Below are 16,501 nucleotides of genomic sequence, written 5' to 3' on the forward strand. Positions count from 1 at the left end.
AACATGTAAAGTTTATGAATTTTTACGACGCTAACCCTTTTAAATAAGAGGAACGAAAGTAACAATATATATTGTGGATTTGAGAGTAATTAATTTGTTATATTTCTATTTGTTATGGTACAAATATATTTTTCATTTTTATGTTTATGACAAATACTATATTAATGTATTTGCTATAGAAAATTTCATAACATATATATTTAAAAAAAAAAGAACAAGTAGGTAAATCATATGATTAATATCTTTTTATTGTTCGATTCAAGTGTGCCCTATTCTGATTGACAAATCTAGGTATAATAAACACCTGCAATTACTATTTAATACATAAAAAATAATGGAGCTAGGTGAAGAAAAAGAAAGGTAATTAATCAAATTAGACATAGTTTTTGACCTTATTATAAGAAAGAATTTGTTAACTCGTTTAGGGTTAATATTCAAGGATTACTTATACAAATATTCCAAATAAACTATTATGAGGAGTTCGCTCCAGAGGTTGAATGGCACAGCACAGTGAATGCCTTGATCAATAGCGTCAAACTGCATTTATCTCTGTATCAATATATATTCATTAAACAATTCTTTAATCACTAAAAAATAGATTGTCCTAGCTATATGTCAATGAATATTGCATGTGGGAACTCTGAAACAGATCATGGCGAAATTATATTTTATACAAGTATAGGATATAACAAAAAAATTTCGAATTTCAGAAGTGTATTTTAAAATAAAAATGCCAAAATGTATACCCAATAAGTTTTTGTACCCTTAAATATGTCCTAGCTAACTACGTAATCTAATTTGTTTTTGTTGTTGCACAACTAAAACAGCAGCTCTAGTATTAATATCATTGGAAGCTAGCAAATCTCCAATAATTCCCAATTCTAAAAGCTCGGTCCATGTTGATAAACCTAATGTTTGAGGTGTTTTTTCGTTATGGCGTCTTCCCAGTAAAAATAGATCGTACTCATCTACTATGGAATGAAGTATCATTGCAGTTTCTGGTCCATCTTTTACTATTTTCTCTATATATTCAATATTTAATAGAGAATCGGTTTGATTCTTGACCAATTCATTTAATGCCCAAGAATCCATCTTTTCGTCCTCATCGTCCTGTGCCTCCATGTCTACACCGTCTGGTACAAGACGAATGACCGTTAGACGCGTTCTCGAGTCCTTAATTATACGTTTAGATAAAGACAATGCCTCTCGATCATCTCCACCTCCTAAAAAAATCATACATACAGAAATAGAAGGCTTTGGGGATCCTGCCATTGAAAATGGGTGTCCAAGTTTTCCACGGTCGAAAAATATACCTACAGAACAAGGAGCCTTTTCAAGAACTTTATAATTTGTAATCCTCATATCCTGATCTTCACACTGTATTCGTCCATGGATAGACCATTGTCGATGAAGCGGAAGCAGTATAAGGGACGTGAGCTTGTCGAGCGCGAGTGTCGAAATATCTTCATTCATTATCTTAGGTATATTTATTGCTGTGAAGGTAGAGACATATATAGTATCACACTTATTTTTCTGATATTGGGTAAATGAAAAAACTACATTTTGAGACCGTGGATCAATTATGAGGCTCTGTTTTTGATGTGAAGTGAGGACCGGTATGGCTCGACCGATTAATTTAATCAGATGAATGACACAAATATCGATTGGCCTATCGATGGTAGGATGAAAAGCTTCGAGCAGACTTATCACTGAAGTTACATGATCAGGTTTGTGAATACATGCAAGAATTCGTAGGTGTGATTTAGGCTTTAAACTCATAATGTTCCTCGCCTGATAGCCCCCGTATTTTCTTGATGGGTCATAGTTACATTTCACAATTATTGAAGCAAAAGCTGAGCTAACAAAGACGCCAAAAATTAAGAGCGCATATGCATCATCTCCTACCATCTGCAAATTACACAAATATTAATAATTTAAATTTTCAAGTGTAAAACATTATAATATACATCATCTTCTGTACAGAGATATAAATACAAAAACAAAAACAAAAACCAGTGATCAGAAAAGATAGCTTTCGTATTTATAATTCGCTATATATGAACCCTAAACCTTAAACTTAAACGCTAACGAACTATTAAGATATAGAATCCGTTATAAGTTTCCGTACAATAGTTGCACACAAACTTCTCTGGTCATACATATTTGTATTTTGTTTCCGTTTTGCAAAAACACTTATAAAATATAAAAACTCTATTTTTTATAACCCATTGTTCTTAAATATATCGTTTCTTTTTTCCCATTTCAATGTTTACGGTTTTAGCGTTTCTATTTCCATGCTACATAATTATACCATTTAAATAATTATCAATGTACATACAGGTGTAGCCTAGTTGATGGTTGGAATTTTTTGTCCAAATCTGATAGTTTTTAGTTTGGGTCAATGCAAAAAACATAGATTAGATTTAGATAAAACTTTCATAACTTCAGTAAACATATCGTCATGGGTCAATGCAATAAATATTGTATTTTTTGTATTTTGATGATCAAATTTTAATTTGTTCAATTTGAATATTAAAATTTAACGTCTTCCTAATTTGGTTACTAAATTTTAATTTTGTTTTAAGGTGGGGTTTTCCGGATAAAATTGCAAACTTTTTATCGTGACAATCAAAATTTTCTTGCCTAAAAGCTCGACTTGTACGCATAATATGGCTGAAAAACTCTAGCTGAACTGAAATTATGTATAAGTGACAAATTTCAGAAAAATTCAAGCAAACAATGATAGTCACATGGAAAACTTTTACCGGCACATTATCATTTTAGCCGAAAACTTCTTTCGAAATAAACTAAAATTTAATAACCAAAACAAGACGAATAAAATTTCGGTCACCAAAATACGATAATCGATACTTTAGATATCCTGAATATTAGGACCTGTTTGGATCAATTCTAGTATAGAATTCATTTCATTTGGTTTCATTTCTAAATGAATTTTACTTGAAAATAATTTGAAAATGAATTTTTGTGTTTGGTTTTCCGAATTTTAAATATGAATTTAATTTTAAATAAAGTAAAATAAATTGAATATTATATTTCGAGTGTAAGTGTAAATTTAAATTGTGAAAGTTCATTTGAACCAAACACATATTTTATAAAGATTCAATTGAATTCCATAAAAATTGTGAAATTCATTTGAACTAAACGGCCCCTTAATTACTCGAGAAATAGATTAAGAATTAATTACCCCAGTGTCTCTTGCCGCCAAATTCATGCGTATTTCGATTATGCCTTTACAATTCATAACTGCAGCATACAAAAATGAATCATTCAGTGGTATCTTTGCATATAATGCAACTAACGAAGATAGAGCGAATCTCGATCCAAAAATCAATAATCCCAAAATTAGGTAGAATTCGATTCTTGGAAAATTAGTAAAAATCTGGGTTAGATCAACTCTCATTACTGCTTGAACCACACCAACGGGCACAAAGAGTTTCATGGCGATAGTTTCAAATTTTTCTATAAAAGCTGATCCTAATGGCGGACCAGCGGGGACAGCAAACCCGATGATAGCCGCCGCTATGCTCCGGTACTGGTTGAAATATTGGAAATAAGTTGTAGATAGAAACATCATTGCGACGATAACAAAAATGCAGGTGGAATTAACAGAGGCCCCTGGAGGGGTTTTTCTAATTACCCACAACATTATAGGGCGGAATACGAAAGCCGCTGCAATACTAAAGGCGAAAACTGCACAAATATCGATGAAAACTTTTTCTTTGGGACCTTTTTGCATAATTGCTGTGACTATACACAAAAGGGCTATACCCAAAACGTCACCAACTAATGCTGAAGATAGTACTAATCTGCCGATCTCCGAATTTAAAATCTTGAGCTCTTCAAGAACATTTGATATGATTGAAAATGTAGAGAAACATTGCATGATAGCTACATTTGTAGCTTCGTCTATCAATCCATTTTCTTTTAATTTTTTTCTATGAAGTCCTGTGAGACCCAAACCAAGAAATAAAGGTAATAGTACATTCCCTAAACCACTGTATATTGCCAATTTGCTTGTTCTTAGTATTTCTCCCAACTCCAATTTTACTGCAGTCATAAACACATAGATTGCAAATCCAAAAGCTGATAATGTGAATACTATATCTTGACTCTCATGAGGAAATATAATTTTTTTCATAAATTCACATCTTCCAAGAATTGTTGGACCAAGAATTATGCCTGTCTGTTTCACATCAAATCATTTAAATGTTAATTAAAATGCATACCCCACAAGATATAATGATTGGAATAACACTCGCATGATGACTCAGTGAATATTTGGAGATTTACAAAAATAGTGCCTGAACTTTTTTAAATTTTATTATTTCGGTATCTGTTTATTTCTTCTATCTTAGTGTCTCATTAAAAGTGTATCAAATGAATATTTTCAGCCGTTACCGGTATGCTAAAACACAAAGATAAATTCCATTTTTACGTAACATATTTATAAAAACAATAATAATGATGTGCAATGTACATTTGTATACGTCAAATAAAAATGGCAAACCGTAGAATCAAATTTGGTTTTATTTTGAATTCGAAAATAAAAATAACATACTTACAATAATCTGCGAGACAATTTCAGTAATTCCAAAACGCTTGAAAAAGAAATATATTGTATGGTGTAAAGTGCAAATAAGACCAATCTGAAGCTCTAAAAGTGGCAAAGAATAGTTCAAAAAATGAATAGGATTATTCTCTGCCAACATGCCATAAGAAGTAATGGAAGAAGGTATCATTCTATAGCAAACATTTGTTAAATGTTGCTGTTTGCTTGTGTTTTGCGCATTTTCCAGCGCAAAATATTCAGAATTAACGTGATGAACCATTTAAGCAAAAACAATTGGAGAAAAATAATTATGCAGTCTTATTATAAGAAAGTAGAACAGGAAAAAAGTTCTATTACCACAAAGAAAAACTCTAAATTCTTGTCTTTATGGCCAGAATCATGGATTCAAAAAACCGAATCGGACCAACTGGTTTAACCACAACCAGAAACCAGTCCGGTTTGATTTCTTAAAAATGATTAAACCGGTTCTGTTTATGCTCTTTTAACATTTTCAAGACAATTTCATAGGTTTTTTTTCCTTCTCTTTTGCTCTGCTTCATGCTCTGTTTTTCATATGTTATCGTTTCAATTTGCCTCCGTTCACCACGTCTTAAAATCCACTTCCACCCGCTCCACCACTTGCTTCCACAGCCACCGCAACGCCACCAATTTCGTCAAGTTTCTCTTCCTCTATTTTCGGACAGTGAGTTATATTCAGGGATGATTGTGGAATAGAACCTAAAACCTTAATATATTATTAACTAATCACTAGGACTTATCACTGTATCAGTATGCCAAGTTATATGACATATTTATGCAGCATGACATAAAATACAAATCCATTATATTAGTTGAAAGTCCAAAATATATTATTTTGTCAATTCATTTTCTGAATTTTCATAAATATTTTTATTTTCTATTTAACTGGTTAAACCGGTTCAATAGTGATTGTTTTGCTGGTCCAGATTTAAAACACTGGTCAGAATTAACAATTCATTCCATTTTCTGGTCAGAGATTTAAGACCAGATTTCTGTTTTGGTCCACTAATTATATATTTCATTAGTTAGTTTTTTCAATAGTTAAAAAAAGAAAGAAAGTAAACAAGTAGAAAACAAATTTTGAATAAAAAAACAGCCCTAGTATTAGGGTGAAACAGGTAATAAGGAGGAAAACAAAACAAAATAGTTGCTGTTATAACAATTCTTGCAATTTTAGGCCACAATGCAGTGAATTTAATGCAAAGAGTGTAACTGGTAAAGCATAAAATATAATTTAGTATTTAGGAGGAAAACAAGACTAAGTACTTCCTTTTATAACAATTCTTGGAAACTTTGCTGCTCACTCCTTTGCACAAATAGCTCTTTCCCCGTTTATATCATCTTTCCAACATTAAACAAGCTAGTATTAGCGCCATTTTGACGGGTGGTTGGAAATGGCGTAGAAGGTTACGCCTGGGAGAGAATGAACAGTTTATGGAACTTCATCTTCTATTTCTGCAGAATTGTAATGATGGTAATGTGGGTGAAGATGTACTGGTTTGGAAGCTCAGTAGTCGCGGTTTTGCAGCTGCAAGTATGGCCTTTATCATCAGATTAGCTGCTGCAGTGAGCAACAATTGCGAGGCTCCTCCGAGAGTGATATTCTTTATGTGGACAACATTGCATTATTGTACTCCAATTCTTTCTTTTCTTGCTTCTCGAAAGATTGTATCATATTTTCTTGCATTGCATATTTGCTAGGAAAATTTGGTATGAACTTCTTAACATGATGGGATATCTCGGGTAATGCCTTCTTCCTTTGAGGATTTCTTCTTACAACGGAATGTTATTGTTTCTAACAGAGTTGTCTCGAAGCTTTGGACAACTCTCGAATTTCAACTAATTTCAATCAAACTTGTTGATAAAAACACGCAAGCGTGTCAATTTCAATTCGTAATGTAGTGGACATTAAGTCTGGGTTGTCGAACTCACGAGGAATGTAGAGTTATGATGAGAATGAATTTAGTTGTCACTCAATTCGTTTAGCACACAATTAACATGTGTTTCGGATCACAATTGAATTAAAGCAACTAAAGTAAACAAAGATTAAAATCTAATAATTAAATAATCAAGCAAACGATTAACTTAAATTGGATTAAAAGCAAGAGTAAAAAGAGTTCAAGGGTTGCTAATTAGGGCCACTAGTGTCCTAGGAGTCGGGATTGCTAAGAGGCGCCGGTTTTGGGTCAAGCTAGTGTACTAGAACTAGCAATGTCTTCCACTTTAATATGCTCATCATCTTCAATTCTTAGCCTCTTGCCATTTGACTTCTCAAGATCCTTGTCATGATCAACAGCAAGGACTACCACTTCGAAGCTCAATAATTTTGATGGTTTTCTCATGCTCTCTTTGTCTCGGTTGTGGAGGGTTATCCTTCTTGAGCTCTCCTTGAAGTACAAGTGCCAATTGTGAAATTTGATTTTCTAGGTGATGAATAGTAGAGGTTTAGTTCTTCTCTCTTTGCTTAGCCTCAAGCTCCTTTTGTTTGCCCTCAAATTCCATTTCATCCAACTTTTCAAGCAACTTGTCAAGGTTATTCCCCTCATCCAAATTCCTTTTTGTTGGAAACCGGGCGAATGTTGTGGACTATTCCCATAGTTGTTGGAATTGTTGTGGAAGTTCCCTTGTTGTTGTGGAGGTCGGTTTCCTCCTTGAAAGTTTTGACACGCACCTTGGTGACCTTTGGGGCTCCCTTGTTCCTCCAACAAAAATTGGGGTGATTTCGCCATCCCGTATTGCACGTGTTGGAGTAGGGATCATTTGCTTGGCGTTGTCCACCCACATAATTTACTTGCTAGCTCAATGCTTGGCTCGCGACAAGAAACTCTCCATCCGTGTGGTTATAATCCCCACACAACTCACAACCCACTTGAACATAAGCAACTAGAGCATTTCTTGGATTAATTTGCTTCTTGGGAGCATCCACTTGAACTTGTAGAGAGACACTCTTAGTCTTCATGGATTCCATTTCTTGCACTTGGTCTAGAGTTATTACCAACTTTTGACCCGACGGTCTTCTCCTCTCCGAAGACCAAGTACTACTAACCATAGCCAACTTTTCTATCAACTCAAGGGCTTCCTCATGTTGGGTGAAAACCAACTTGTAATAATCCGGAAGTACATAATCGATCCCACAAAGATGAAAGGTTTAAAGTGAATGATATATGATTTTCAATTCCAATTCGTTTAGCATATAAAAAGGTAGAGGAATTGTAAGTAATTAAACAACTAAAACGCAACCAAATTATAACTAACAAAACAATAACAAACAACGGAGATAACAATAAAATTAAAGCGTTCAAGGGTCGATACTAACTAATTAACATTGCAATAAACAGAAATGAACATCATGGCATTCAACAAGAACCGAGTTGTTTCTAAAGCATCGTTCCCGCTTTCTCGAGTCTCAAAGAACAACAAAACCACCTATCGAGCAACCAATTAAATTAAAGCTCAACTCACTCTCGTGATACTAAACATAATTAATTAAACAACAATCAATGATTAATCCAACTCAATGACTACCTAATCCCTAACCTGCTCTCATGGTGTTATGACTTAGCCTTCTAATAACATATGTCTATCTATTTAACCATCTCCCAATGCATTAAACAAACACTAATTATGCTCTAGGAGATCAATCTAAAACAAGAATTAAGAATAATGAGTAAAACATGTTATTTAAGCCATACATACAAATTCATTCAAAGCAACATTTAAGAGTTCATATCAACCCCCAATCATGGGGGTTTAGCCTGACATGGTAAACATCACTAATATCTATTAACCAAATAGAAATCATAGTGAATAAATACTTACTTGGAAGAATTAAATCAACAATAAAGACTTGTATTAATAGATAGCTCTTGTTCAACACAAATCATAACGCTCAAACACCACAACAATGGTGGAAAAGATGAAGACACAAAGCCCTAAAATTAATCTACTCCTAACTAAAAAAGACAACTAAAAAGTAGGTGAAATGTTCTATATGAAGTGTATACGTAAGAAACAATTCACATGACAGATTCCGACTGCCATGTCGACATTTTGGCCGAAAAACTTCTGTTGAAATTGAATCAAAGTTTAGTAAGCAAAATGAAATTAATCAAAGTTCAGTCTTAAAATTACGTAAAGCGATGTTTTGGGTACCCGTACAATCAATTATCCTAAAAAAAAAGTTTTTGACTTTCAAAAATGGAATTTAACATTAAAATGTCGAAATATATAATTTAATACGTTTATATATATACCAGTAAATATTTACAAGCTAGCTACCAAATCTAATTTGTTTTTGTTGTTGCACCACCAAAACAGCAGCTTTAGTATTAAGATCATCAGAAGCTAGCAAATCCCCAATAACTCCCAGTTCTGAAAGCTCGATCCATTCTGATAAACCTAATATTTGAGGTGTTTTTTTATCATGGCGTCTTCCCAGTAAAAAAAGATCATACTCATCTACTATGGAATGAAGTATCAGCGCAGTTTCTGGTCCATCTTTTACTATTTTCTTCTTATAATCAATATTTGATAAAGACTCAGTTTGATTTTTGATCAAATCCTTTATTGCCCAAGAGTCGATGATTAAATCATCATCCTCATTGAACTCCATGTCTAAACCCTCGTGTGCAAGATGAATGACTGTTAGATGTGTTCTCGAATCCTTAACAATACGTTTAGATAAAGACAATGCCTCCCGATCATCTCCACCTCCTAAGAAAATCATACATATAGAAAGAGATGGCCTTGGTGTTGCCGCCATTGAAAATGGTTGTCCAAATTTTCCACGGTCGAAAAATATACCTACAGAACAAGGAGCTTTTTCAAGAATTTTATTGTTTACAATCCGTATATCCTGATCTTCGGATTGTATTTGTCCATGTATAGACCATTGTCGATGAAGCGGAAGTAGTATAAGGGACGTGAGCTTGTCAAGTGCAAGTGTCGAAATATCTTCATTCATCATCTTGGGTTTATTCATTGCTGTAAAGGTAGAGACAAATATGCAATCACATTTATTTTCTTGATACTGAGCAAATGAAATGACTACATTTTGAGATTGTGGATCTGTTATGAGGCCCTGCATTTGATGGGAAGTGAGGACTGGTGTGGCTCGACCGATTAATTTAATCAGATGAATGACACAAATATCAATTGGTCTATCTTTAGTTGGATGAAAAGCTTCAAGCAGACTTATTGCTGAAGGTACATGATCAGGTTTGTGAATACATGAAAGAATTCGGAGGTGTGATTTCGGCTTTAAACTCATAATGTTCCTTGCCTGATAGCCCCCATATTTTTTGGATGGATCATAATAAAATTTCGTAATTATTGAAGCAAAAGCGGAGCTAATAAAGACGCCAAATGTTAAGAACGCATAAGCCCCATCCCCTATCAACTGCAAATTATTAAAAAAAATAACAATCTATATTGTCAAATGTGAGTTATTGTAATATACATCATTATATTACACGAAAACAGAAAACAAAAACAATGAAAGTAAAAAATACTAATGTTTACTGAACTATACCTTTGTATGTCACCAGACTTTTTTCAAATTATTGAAAGGTCACTAAATAAATTTTTGTTATAAAATGGTTGCTGAAATATACCTTTTGTTAAAAAAAAGGTTTACCCATATAAAACATATCGTTTCACGCTAAAATGCAACATTTTGCCTTACGTTGTAAGCCGAAATTACAAAAAGAGACAAAGTTCAGTGACCTTTTTTGTAATAAAAAGGTATAACCCAGTAACGTTTTTTGTAATTCACAAAAAGTTTAGTGTTCTTTCTGTAACAACAGATTTATTTTTATAACAAAGGGTATAGTTCAATGACCATTTTGTAAGAAATTTTTTTTAGTGACCTTTGTATAATTTGAAAAGAATATAGGAATTTACAAAGTTTAATATCAGATTAAGTTATAAATAAAAACTTTTAGAGTTTCATAAGCTTTGCTATAAATAAAAATGAAATGTCAAAACTTAGAATTCGCCAAGTTTCCGTGCAATAGCTGAACGAAAACTTCTCTAGTCGCTTGTTTTGATATCTCATTTCATTTCTATAAAATGTTTTTGAAATATTAAATCCCCATATTTATAACCTTTTTAAAAATATTATTAATTTCTTTTTTCCCATTTTAGTGTTTACAATTTTATCGTGTTCTTTCATACTCCAAAATTACACAATTGGCAATATATATTTATATATCCAGAATTTTAGCCTTTTTTTTGAAAATATACTAAATTTTTAAAGTTGTGAAATATTCACCACCATATTTTCGACTTTGCCAAATAGACATATAGCATTGCGCTATATCAAATGCAAACTAATTGCCGATATATTTAGAAAATGTTAAAAATATGATCCTGAATATGACACGATTTTAAAAGTATAGTATATTTAGCAAACATTTTAAAGTTATGGATAGAATATTTATACATTTTACCTACATAATTTAAATGAACACGATGTGCATATATGTATAGCCAATTGATAGTAGGAATACTATGTCCAAACCTGATAGTTATTGGTTTGGGTCAATGGAATATCATAGACGTGATTTCGGGGTAGGGGTAATTGATTTAGAAGGTATTTAGACTGTCATATTTTTTTGTGATTAAACTATGATTTGTTTTATTTTAATTACTAAATTTTTGTTTTATTTCAAATAATTTTTTTTCAGAAAAATACATAAGCGGTAGTCATTTTTAACATGTGACCGTCATATTATGATAATTTCAACATCTAGAATTTTAATTAAAGTAAATTATTTTTTATAAATTAGTATTTTACTCATAATTTGATATTTTTATTATTATTCTCTATAAATAAGATAAACTATTTCTAATTAATTACCCTTTTAATTGTTCATAAAAAACTACCCTTTCAATTTTCATTTGATATTTTATACTTAAATATGAGTTATAATTATACATAATTATTAATTAAACATAAATATAATTATTATTATTTGACGACTCACACTACGAGACACGCGTGAAACACGTAAAACGACACTAGTTTAGATGAAAGTATATACTACTATGAGAAATAGAATAAGAATTAGTTACCCCAATGTCTCTTGCGTTCAAATTCATGCGTATGTCAACTATGCCTCTGCAATTCATAACTGCGGCATATAAAAATGAATCATTCAACGGTATCTTTGAATGCAATGCAGCTAACATCGATAGAGCAAACTTGGATCCAAAAATCAATAAACCCAAAATCTGGTAGAACTCCATTCCTAGAAAATTAGTAAAAATTAGGGTTAGATCAGTTCTCATTATTGCTTGAACCACACCAACCGGCACAAAGACTTTAATTGTCACAGTTTCGAATTTTTCTACCAAAGCAGATCCTAAAGGCGGACCGGCAGGGACAGCAAACCCAAGGATAGCCGACGCTATGCTCCGGTACTGGTGGAAATAATGGAAATAAGCTGTAGATAGAAACAATACTGCCATGATAACAAAAATGTAGGCGGAATCAACATGTGAACCTTGAGGAGTTTTTCTAATTATCCACAGCATTATAGGGCGGAATACGAAGGCCGCGGCAATACTAAAGGCAACAACTGCCCAAATGTCGATGAAGACATTTTGTATTGGGACTTTTAGCATAAGTGGTGTAACTATACTCAAAAGAGCTATGCCTAAAATATCACCGACCAATGCTGAAGATAATACTAATCTGCCGATCTCTGAATTTAAAATCTTGAGCTCTTCGAGAACATTTGCTATGATGGAAAATGTAGAGAAACATTGCAGGATAGCTACATTTGTAGCTTCATCTAACTTTTTTAATTTTTTTCTATGAAGTCCTGTGAGACCCAGGCCAAGGAATAAAGGTAATATGACATTTCCTAAACCGTTGAATATCACCAATCTGCTTGTTCTTAGTAATTTTCCAACCTCCAATTTTGCAAAAGTTATGAACACATAAAGTATAAATCCAAAATATGCTAACATAAATACTAAATCTTGACTCTCATGAGGAAATATGACTTTTCTCATAAAATCAAATCTTCCAAGAATTGTTGGACCAAGTATTATCCCCGTCTGTTTCACATCAAAACATTTCAATGTCAATTAAAAAATATGTCAAACAAAATACAATAATTCACAGTAACGCAATTATTATAGTTGCCTAACTGTAAGGAGAAATAATAAAAAAAACATGTTTAAAATAACATTGAATATGTCTATCGCAAAATACAAAATTGACGGATTAAATTCTCACAAATGTTTTACCATTTTGGTCAAGAATATGAATACATAAGATACTTTATTAAAATCCATGGGGTACGGAACTAATAATTTTTGGCCTAGTCTCATCTAATTGATAGTAACATTTTGACATTATTAAAGCATTTTTAAAAAATAAAAATAAAATGCCAAAACGACGCAGCAATCGCTAAGTTTCCTTGCAACATAATATACTTACAAGAATTTGCGAGACAAGTTCAGTAATTCCAAAACGCTTGAGGAAGAAATGTATAGTATGGTTCAAAATACAAATGAGACCAATCTGAAGCTCTAAAAGCGGTAAAGAATACTTCAAAAAATGAATAAATTTAGCCTCTCCAAACATGCCATTAGAGGTAATGGAAGAAGGAATAATTCTATAGCAAACATTTGTTAGATTTTGCGCATTATTAAGCACAGAATATTCAGAGTTCAAGTGATGAACCATTTAAGCAAAAAACCATGTAATCAAATAAAAATTTGTAGAAAATAATTATGCAGTCTTGTTAAGCAGGAAATTGGAGAGAAGAAATGACTAATTATAACTTTAATCACATTAGTCTTTTCTTATAGTTCAAAAAATGGAAGAAAGTAAACAGATATAGAAAACAAATTTTGAATAGAAACGGCCTAATGGCTAATGTTAGGGTGAAACAAATATTTAGGAGAAGACTAAGTACTTACTGTTACAACAATTCTTCAATTTTAAGTCACAATGCATTGATTTTAATGCAAATGAAGTTATTTTAAAGATATGTTAAAATTTATATCAATTTTTAGAAGGGATTTTTATTCAAAAGTTCTCAAAAGAACATTTATAAAAATACCGGACAACTTTTTAGATTTTTCTGAAATAGTGAATATAAAAGTATAAAAAAACACACTTAAAAAAACTGCAACATGCAAATATAGAAAAACACAAAAAATACACTTAAAATCACACAAAAAAACCAAACAATAAATTCTCGTATAGATACACCTAAAAAATACATACATAAATAGGCAACGAAGTCACTACTGGTCAACAATGCACAAAGCACGTATTGACCACATTGTTGTGATGTTGACCGCCGTCCGAAAAGTTTTGGGCCAAATTACGGCGGTGATGTTTTCCGATGTTTTTAGGTGTTTCGGGTGTTTTTCCTAAACAATATTCTTGCAAATAAAAATTTAAATAAAGTCAAAAGTGTGTTTTTTTAAAAGCATGAGTAATTTTTGAAATTTTTTTACTGTATTTTTATAAATAAGTGTAAAAAGATAGTAAATGGGTATTTGTTTCTTTTTGAAAATAAAAGTTATAAAACACGTTAAAATTCATAATTTAAAAAAAAAAGACAAAAGGAGTTCAAGTCAAAATAAAAACACTATGCAATGATTTTCCTCAACCCCGAACCCTACCCTTTCTACCCGAAACCCTAAACCCTAAACCTATTACCCAATCTTTTCAGTTTTCTACTTTAAGAATTACCCAGATTCATGGAATTACACTCACCTTCAACATGCCTTCCTCAAATTTGGAGTTGCAGGGAGAGTTTCTTTGGCTAGAAAACATAATGTTAGGAATTAAAGATTTGGCTTTTTCAGACGTAATCCTGAGGAAGATTCCATCACAATTCGTGCTCGCCTTAATTTCGTCTGTATTAGTTATTATAGTATCAAGGCTTTCGAAGAAAATTATCCAGCTAAGGTATCATCACTTTCGATCTGAGTTTTGCCTTCTCGTCCAGTACGCAAAACATCAGTAGATTTTGAAGCTTTCTACTTGTGACACAATAGGTCCTATGTTGAGGTTTTAGAGATTGATCCTATTGTTTTCACGCCTAAGGTTGCCCCCTAATTTGGATTTTAAATATTCACTAATTATTTTTGTCAAAAGTTTGAAGTTATTGTTGCAGGTTACATCATATTTGCCACAGAAAAGTCTTGTTCCATACCAAACTTTACCATAAGGTTTAACTTGTCCATTATATAAATTAAAGGTTAGATTTGGGGTAATTGATTTTGGATGTCGCTGTACTTTTTAAAAATTGCAAAATGGTGACCGAACTTCAAAACGTAACATTTTAGTTACTATACTATTTGGTTATGTTAAGTTAGAAGGATTTTTGGTCACTGAAGAAAAATATTTTGAGCCGATTTTTTATTGATTGTGTGTATATATGAAATATAAGGTATTATTTGTCATAAATAATCAAAATTTGATTATTACATATGTATAATTTGACCGTAAAACACTTAAAAACCTCGCAAAATCACATATTTAAAAGTTTAGTAACCATTTTGTTACCTTTTGAAGTTCGGTCACCATTTTGCAATTCTTGAAAAGTACAGTGACTTCTAGAATCAATTACCCTTAGATTTGCTTATAACTTTTTACTCTTTCTTTTAAATAATACTATTATATATTTATAATTTATTTATGCATAATCATCTTAAAATAATCCACTTTTTCAACTTATTTATTTACATTCCTAACTTTCAAAATCATCATATTTATCTCATTTCGCAGTTTTTAATTTCCATTGTATCTATTTTTCAAATAGAAACTATTTCACTCTGAAAAATGTTCAAACATGTCCTTTGTATTTGATATATAGTCTAAATAAGTTTTTAGTGTTTTAAAGAGTACTAATAATTGAGCATGTGTCATGTAGCGCGTATAAATAACAAGTGACACGATAAATCTATAAATTGTTGATTAACAAAATTAGTCCCAACAAATAACATTCAAAACAATTTGATTCATACAAATATTAGGCATTAGCATAAAAAAGGTTCGTATGTTCATTTTAATATCGAAAATTGGAAAATAACCAAAATAATTTTCAAAACATCCAATAATGTCTCACTAACGTCTCAAATTTACGCATAAATACCTAAAATATGGAAACCCTAGTCGGAATTAAAAATAAAATAAGAAGCGAAGTTTAAAATAAACATAAATTATAAGTGGTCATTTTAAAGGCCAAAACGATGGAATTTGGCCTAAAAAGGACAGACATGAAGAGAAAATAGATGAGTATTAATCATTGACTCATTTTCAATGAATTTAGGCATATAAATCACCTAAATCTAACACTTCCAACTTTGCAAAATTACAAAACTGCCGTTATCCAATTTGGCGATATGGTTTTTCCAAAGAAATTCAATTCTGCATCCATACCGCATAAATACTTGTCAAAAATAAAGGACATTTGAACTTCTTTTCAAATTGAAACCTTCAAGACAAAATATAGATACAATTGAAATTAAAAACTGAGCAATATAATAGAATTGAAGATTTCGAAAGTTTAAAATATAAACTCAAAAACTCAAAAAGGTAATGTATTTTGACAGATAAAGCCATTTATTTATAAGAACCTGACATTATGTTTATAGTTTATTAAAATTATTAAATTATTATAAATTTTAAATTATCGGCCTCTCTCTGAGGAAGAATTGGTAGAGTTATCTTTCTCGAAGTCCACTTTTTATTCAGTATCTAGTCAGATTAAATATCTCTGACTTTAAAAATTCAGAATAAACTAGAATTTATTTGGAGATAAAAAAATCTATGTTTTTTCATTCTATGGCTTCCATTAATTCCCGGAATAATTTGATTTCTGTTATTGTGGTGGATGACGTATTTTATAATAAACTAGA

The 16,501-nt window shown here is 31.7% G+C and overlaps 2 protein-coding genes across 2 annotated transcripts; both read right to left on the minus strand.

Moving 5' to 3' along the window:
- Positions 1-780: 780 nt before the first annotated feature.
- On the minus strand, positions 781-4,850 carry LOC126674622 (cation/H(+) antiporter 11-like). Its single transcript, XM_050369105.1, has 3 exons — positions 4,584-4,850; positions 3,206-4,204; positions 781-1,908 (listed from the first exon to the last, which is right to left on the minus strand). The coding sequence occupies exons 1-3, from the start codon at positions 4,848-4,850 to the stop codon at positions 781-783; spliced, it is 2,394 nt and encodes a 797-aa protein (XP_050225062.1).
- Positions 4,851-8,879: 4,029 nt separating this feature from the next.
- LOC126674631 (cation/H(+) antiporter 11-like) lies at positions 8,880-13,307 on the minus strand. The gene is made up of 3 exons (XM_050369115.1): positions 13,059-13,307; positions 11,684-12,673; positions 8,880-10,007 (listed from the first exon to the last, which is right to left on the minus strand). The coding sequence occupies exons 1-3, from the start codon at positions 13,305-13,307 to the stop codon at positions 8,880-8,882; spliced, it is 2,367 nt and encodes a 788-aa protein (XP_050225072.1).
- Positions 13,308-16,501: the final 3,194 nt, after the last annotated feature.

This window comes from Mercurialis annua, linkage group LG1-X (assembly GCF_937616625.2).
Source record: "Mercurialis annua linkage group LG1-X, ddMerAnnu1.2, whole genome shotgun sequence".
Classification (NCBI taxonomy): Eukaryota; Viridiplantae; Streptophyta; class Magnoliopsida; order Malpighiales; family Euphorbiaceae; genus Mercurialis; species Mercurialis annua.

Bases quoted from the DNA above. Each gene is read 5' to 3' on its own strand.
- LOC126674622 (XM_050369105.1), bottom strand. From the start codon at position 4,850: ATGGTTCATCACGTTAATTCTGAATATTTTGCGCTGGAAAATGCGCAA. The intron at 4,205-4,583 runs GTAAGTATGTTA...GATGTGAAACAG, and splicing joins AAATTGTCTCGCAGATTATT to ACAGGCATAATTCTTGGTCC. The intron at 1,909-3,205 runs GTAATTAATTCT...TGTAATTTGCAG, and splicing joins TGGCGGCAAGAGACACTGGG to ATGGTAGGAGATGATGCATA.
- LOC126674631 (XM_050369115.1), bottom strand. From the start codon at position 13,307: ATGGTTCATCACTTGAACTCTGAATATTCTGTGCTTAATAATGCGCAA. The intron at 12,674-13,058 runs GTAAGTATATTA...GATGTGAAACAG, and splicing joins AACTTGTCTCGCAAATTCTT to ACGGGGATAATACTTGGTCC. The intron at 10,008-11,683 runs GTAACTAATTCT...AATAATTTGCAG, and splicing joins TGAACGCAAGAGACATTGGG to TTGATAGGGGATGGGGCTTA.